The sequence below is a fragment of the Patiria miniata genome, unplaced genomic scaffold, assembly GCF_015706575.1.
Source record: "Patiria miniata isolate m_02_andy unplaced genomic scaffold, ASM1570657v1 HiC_scaffold_28, whole genome shotgun sequence".
NCBI classification, from domain to species: Eukaryota; Metazoa; Echinodermata; class Asteroidea; order Valvatida; family Asterinidae; genus Patiria; species Patiria miniata.
In genome coordinates, this window is record NW_024037067.1 from 8,134,612 (window position 1) to 8,141,424 (window position 6,813).

The window sequence follows — 6,813 nt, forward strand, 5'->3', positions numbered from 1 at the left end:
CTTTGATATATTAATGTATTTTGTGCACAAACCATCGCGGCAGCTGACGTTTTAAAGTAACTTTAAAACGTTTGAAAATGCTCGAAGACGTGATGTTTATAATTCTGAAAAATAACACATTAATTTTAAGTGATACGATTTAAAGCAAATGTTATATGTTAGGGAAATAACTGGAACGGACTCACCGTAAACCATAGACACTGATAGAGTAAGATTCGTTCAAAGCGAGCTGCCATCTTGGAACTCCTTTTATTTGATAACATGTAGTTCGTGCCATACGACATCTCCCCCTTTTCTAGAACAAAATAAACTGGTTAAGAAAACACATTTACAATGCACATGATTGAGTCTGGGTGTTCAATGTTAGAAAGTGTCTGCAAAATGTTGAGTGTTCCAAATCAGCTCCTAGAGTCCAATGTTCTTGGTTCAAGCAGATTTCTAGAGTTCTTGAATTAAATCAGAATGAATTTGTAATTCAGAGATGAGTGCGAGATAATGCAAGATTGATTGATTTTAACCGAGTAATGAGTGATGGAGTGAGGACAGTTCAGTGTTCTAGTACATGACATAATCCTGCTGCCATGCTGGTGGTTTCCTCATTCGCTGAGACAGTCTCACTCCCTGTTGCTGAGCATCTGGGTTTTGTTGGACTGGATCCTCCAGTTGGATCTCGAATTCTGGCTCAGGTGGTGGTTGTGGCATCCGGACAATATGCCGCCTGTTCCGACGATATTCTGCGCCATTCACTCTCACGATGTAAGAACGGGGTGTGTCTGCTTTACGGAGGACCTCTCCGACTGGACCAAGTTTGCCCTTTGTTCTGATCTTCACCCGGGCTCCTGTTTCCAGTTGATCCAATGCATTGGCGCCATGTTTCTGGTTGAAGTAGACTTCTCCCTTGGACTTGGATGCAGCGTCTGCTTGTTTCAACTTTGTCTGGTTGATTGGTTTCTGAAGGAGATTCTTGGGCAACATTGGTAGGGTAGTGCGTAACTCTCGTCCCATCATCAGACTTGCCGGACTGACACCAAGACTTGGAAGTGGGGTCGCGCGGTATGTCATGAGAGCTCGTATGGGATCTGGTTGACGCAGGATACTCTTGGCCACATGGACAGCTTTTTCGGCTTGCCCATTTGCTTGGGGATAGTGTGGACTGGTGGTGATGTGGTTGAAGCCAAACTCTCTAGCAAACTGTTGAAACTCTCCTAGGAATTGTGGGCCGTTATCTGATACAACAACGTCAGGGATCCCATATCGTGCAAAGGTAGTTTTCATGAAGTTGATGACTGCTAAGGCTGTTGTCTTCACAAGGTGATGAATCTCGATCCACCTCGAGTAGTAGTCAACGATCACTAAGTACACCTTCCCTTTCAGCTCTGCAAGATCGCACGCGATTCGTTGCCATGCTCGTTGGGGTAAAGGTGTTGACATCAGGGGTTCCGCCTTCTGTGCTGGTTGCTTTTCTCTGCAAAACTCGCATTGTTGAATGTGCTGCGCGATGTCAGTACCGATTCCAGGCCACCATATGGCTTGATTTGCACGGAGTCGGCTCTTGGTGACCCCATGGTGACCCTCATGGAGTTTCTCCAGCATTTCCTGCTGCATCTTCTGTGGGATGATGATGCGGTCCCCATATGTCAGTATGCCGTTGATCTGGCTTATCTTATCTTGTTCCTCCCAGTATCGCTTGACATCAGGATCTACGTCCTTGATGTACTTCGGCCAGCCGTCTTTCACGTACGACGATACTAGGGACAATACGTTGTCTTGCACTGTCTCATCTGTGATTTCTGCAAGTTTGGCATCCGAGGCTGGCCACTGGCTTGTTACCATGCTCACGTGTGCTGCAATTTCTGCTGCGAGATCATCACTGTCATCAGCTGTCTGGTCTGTATGAACTGGAGCTCTAGACAGGGTATCTGCAACGACTAGGGTCTTGCCTGGTGAGTAGACAGCTGTACAGTGGAATTTCATGAGGCGCATCAGTAAGCGCTGGCATCTCAGTGGTGCGTCACAGAGGTCCTTTGAATTGATCAAAGACACCAGTGGTTTGTGGTCGGTTTGTACGGTCACGTGAAGTCCTCTGATGTAGACATAAAATCTCTCGCATGCCCATACGCTGGCCAACAACTCTTTCTCGATTTGGGCATACTTCCTCTCAGCAGGAGTCAGGGTACGGGAACAGTAAGCGACTGGCTTCCATGTCTCATCTTCGTGCTGCTGTAGTAAGCATCCTCCCAGCCCATAGCTACTGGCATCTGCGCTGACCATGGTAGGTTTAGCGGGGTCATAGAAGGCCAATGTGGGTGATCTGGTGAGGAGTGTCTTGAGGTGTCGGAATGCAATCTTCTGTTGTGCTCCCCACATCCAGTCAACGTTGTCTTTCAGGAGATCAGTGATTGGGGCTGCAACTGATGCTGCGTTCGGGATGAAGCGGGACAACCAATTGACCATGCCCATGAGCCTCTTGACTTCATCCTTTGATGTTGGTGGGGGCATCTGAACGATTGCTGTGATCTTCGTAGGATCAGCATGTATACCATCCTTGTCTAGCTGTAGACCCAGAAAGGTAACCGTCTCTTGAGAAAACTTTGATTTCTCTTTGTTTAGCCGCAAGCCAGCTTTCTGTAGGATTTGGACTACACGATGCACACGTTGATCGTGCTCTGCCTGTGTTCGGCCGGTGATGAGAATATCATCCATGTAGACAACTACACCATCCAGATTGACGAGTAGGTCACACATAATACGCTGATACAACTCAGGCGCTGATGTGATGCCGAAAGGGAGTCGCGTAAAACAGAAACGCCCAAATGGAGTTATGAAGGTTGTCAATTTCTGACTGTCACTAGCAAGGGGTATCTGCCAAAACCCGTGCTTTGCATCGAGTAAGGAGAACACTTGTGCACCAACAATCTTTCCCAAAACCTCTTCCAGGCTGGGGATAGTGAAACGCTCCCTCTGCACAGCTTTATTCAGTTGTCGCAGATCTACACAGAGTCGAATCTGGTTGTTCTTCTTGGGTACAATCACGATTGGAGCACACCACTCTGTCGGCTCAGTGATGCGCTTCACGATACCTTGGGTTTCCATCTTTTCCAGTTCTTGCTTCAACTGGGGAAGTAGGGGCAAGGGGATTCTGCGAGGAGCGGTCACACAGTATGGAGTAGCGGAGTCGGTTAACTTTATGTTAACCGGTGGGCCTTCAAGATAACCCGTGCCTTCAAACACGTTGTCTCGGTTCACCATGGTGTACACCCGCTGTATCAGACCAAGTGCTTCACATGCTGTCTTGCCAATGACAGGCTGACCACTGGCAAGAATCTGGAACACCAACGAGTACTGACGATTCTTCATTTCACATGACAGTTTCTTTTGTCCAAGAGGTTTGGCCTTGCCACCAAAGTAGCCATGCAAGCGAAGTGTCGTTGGCTGCAATGTCTTATCACTGAGTTTCAGTGATTTGTACACGTTAGCGGGTAGGATGTTGACTTCCGAACCTGTATCTAGCAGGAACTGCACCATCTGTCCCTGCACTTTGATAGGTTGTCTCCACACATCACCATTTAGTATGTCATGGCTGGTGTGATGCACTGTTCCAACGAAGAAATCATTAGTTTCAGTGTCTCCATCATCGCTGTCAGTTGGATCGTGCTGTACTGTATGCAACTTCTTCGGTTTAGCGCGACACACTACCGAGAAGTGACCAAGTTTCTGGCAGTAGTTACACTTTTGTCCACTTGCTGGACAGGATTGGTGGCTTGGATCTCTGCCGCATCTACTGCATCTCTTCCCGCCTTGTTGAGGTTTGGCACGTGTCTGTGGGGGTGGCTGTTTGAACGATGGCTTGTACGGTTGCTTGTACGGTTGCTTGGCGTTTCGGTGTAGTGCGTGAACTGATACTGTGTCGGCATTAGGGCTGTTCTTAAATTCACGCAAGTCCTTGACAGCTGTTTCAAGGGTTTTGGCCAAGTCCACGGCTGCTTTGAAGGTGAGACCATCTTTGGTGAGAAGATGTTTCTGGATATTGTTGCTGGTCAGACCACACACAAGCCTGTCTCGCAATGCGTCGTCGAGAAACTGGCCAAATTTACATGTACTGGCCAAGTTTTGAAGTGTCATGGCATACTGTGCAATGGTCTCTGATGGCTGTTGATCCCTTTTGTAGAAGCGAAAACGCTCTGACACAACCAGGCGTTTGGGTCCATAGTGGGCGATCAACAACTCACACAGTTCTGTGTATGTTTTCTCAGTTACTGGGGTTGGCTCTGCAAGACTTTTAGCAGTTTTATACACAGTTGGACCGACTGCACTTAACAGAACAGCTGTCTTTTTCTCCTGAGCAATGTCATTTGCTTGAAAATACAAGTTCAGCCGCTCAACATAGTTACGGATATCTTCCACCTCATCATATTTGTCGAGGCGACCGATCAGCGGTGCGCGAGAGTGCGCCCCCTGTTGTGGAGTTTGTGCCATTGTTCTGAACCGTCACTCGTGCGGTGAATTTCCGACGTAAAAATGCCCTTGTTACGTGTCCAAAAAGTCAAGTGACGTTAGAATACTATGCCCTAAATGTCCGCGGGTATATTAGAAACCCAGCGCTGCCACCATGTTATATGTTAGGGAAATAACTGGAACGGACTCACCGTAAACCATAGACACTGATAGAGTAAGATTCGTTCAAAGCGAGCTGCCATCTTGGAACTCCTTTTATTTGATAACATGTAGTTCGTGCCATACGACAGCAAATCAATTGTAGATTTTCTTCTATTGCTTCTAAAAAAATAAGTTGGTTTCACAATCGAAAGAATTTAAAGTATATTTCGACATATTTCGTTTTGCCTTTAAAGGGGCACTGCGTCCTGAAATCCTCGAAAATTTAATGTTCAGGATTGTTTTCTTATCCTATTTCAAACATCTGGTTGAAAGGAAACCAGCCTAATGTCTAATTCTCGTTCCTGAGAAAAGACGAAAAAAGAGTGAATATTTACATCGGACTCGACGCAGTATGATACGTGTTTCCTGTCGTTTTCATACAATGTACGATACATGTTGTGTGTGTCTAGTATTACACACGTACACAGCACCGTGCTCACAAACAGCGGTGACCAATCATCAATGTACAAAATGTGATTTCTTACACGTCCGCAAAAGGCGAAATGCCCATGACGGCAGAAACTACAACAACTAGCACGGCGAACAGCCCGACTTTTTTGAGTCGCAAAAGTGGACCCCGAAAGTCGCATGAATAACACAAGATACTACAAAAAGTGGCCGGTTTTTAAAGGATAGTGGTGTAAACGTTTATAGCCTACTTTGAAATGTTCTTTCCGATTAACATCATTTCGTTCAAAACGTGTTGTGTAGCCCAATTGGGCGTATTCCAGGACGCAGCGTCCCTTTACGTACCGGTAGTTTAAGTCTCGTATTTAACTAGTTTGTAATTCTGTAACAGCTATTGCACGTTGTTTATTGTTCTCGAGAATTAAGTAAAAATGCTTTTAGGTTAGTGTCCTAATTGGATGCAGTTTCACAATTGTCGACACGTACATAATAACAATAGATGGTGATGTTATATTGAGTATAGTGATGGTTTACGTGTGTATTATTACCCGAAGCGAAGCATTCCAGACTCCAACCAGTCTTAAACATAGTTGTACCGACCAAGCACATAATTATTCAGAAATATCTTTTCGGTCCAAACGTCAAAACAAGTCAAAAATTATGAATGTCCAACATTTTGTTCAACAATTTTTGTTCTTTCTGTTTTTCGAAACAACCCTCAGTGTCCAGCTCGCAAGTAAAACGTAAACAACTCCTTTTATGGAGATAAGCGCGCGCGTCGCGCGTACCGCAAGAATGAAGATGCACAATCTACGAAGGCCGTTAACGACAAGGCAATAAGGCTACTAAAATAGTTCGAATTACTGCTGGTCCCTCGGTATAGGTCAGCTTGACTACCTCCCGAGGTGACCTTCACCTCGAGACCAGTAATTCCCACTACTTCCCTCAAACCATGCGCATTATAACACTGACTCACTAGTAGTAGCATGGTAGTATGGGCTCCGTGCGCCAACAATGGACCGATCCAGTAAGCCTCTCCCACTGCGCACGTGGGCAAATTAACACGTGCTCCTCTCGATCTCCAATGCCACACTACATTTCCCTGCCGCGCGCATCATACACGCGTGCACGCATGTCGGACATAAATCACGGCTGTGATTGGTCAGAATACCATAGGGCGATGCTTACTGGATCGGTCCATCAAAAGACTGGCCACTTTTGAGAGCCTCTTGGACAGGACACCGCGTGTGCGTACGTACGGGACGCGCGAAGTACGAACGAATACCCTGAATCGAATGTGCACAAAGCAATAGACTTGGCCAAGTTGGTTGCGCTCGGTCTGTATCTAATGTGCGTATAGCGCATACGTACATTTCCCATGGGCGGATAGTACTTTTTGAGCCGCGGCATGAATGGGAGCAATAACGAATGTCACGTGATGTGAGTTCCACCAATCAAATGACAAGGATCTGTATGTCGGTTAATATAAAGCTATTTATATAACCGACATACAGATCCTTGTCATTTGATTGGTGGAACTCACATCACGTGACATTCGTTATTGCTCCCATTCACGCCGCGGCTCAAAAAGTACTATCCGCCCATGGGGAATGGGAAATATTATAACACCTCACTCACAGATTCTGTGTCTTGATTGGCCGAGAGTGAGTCACATGTTACTTTCTAATTTTGCTATCTTTCTGTGCACGGCCAAAAGTACTATGCGCATAGCAACCAAAGTACTATACC

The 6,813-nt window shown here is 46.1% G+C and overlaps 1 protein-coding gene across 1 annotated transcript; it reads right to left on the reverse strand.

Moving 5' to 3' along the window:
- Positions 1–555: 555 nt before the first annotated feature.
- On the reverse strand, positions 556–4,476 carry LOC119735097 (uncharacterized protein K02A2.6-like). The gene has a single exon (XM_038208799.1). It carries the CDS (start codon positions 4,474–4,476, stop codon positions 556–558), a length of 3,921 nt encoding a protein of 1,306 aa, XP_038064727.1.
- Between the last annotated feature and the right edge of the window lie 2,337 nt (positions 4,477–6,813).

Bases quoted from the DNA above. Each gene is read 5' to 3' on its own strand.
- LOC119735097 (XM_038208799.1), bottom strand. From the start codon at position 4,476: ATGGCACAAACTCCACAACAGGGGGCGCACTCTCGCGCACCGCTGATC.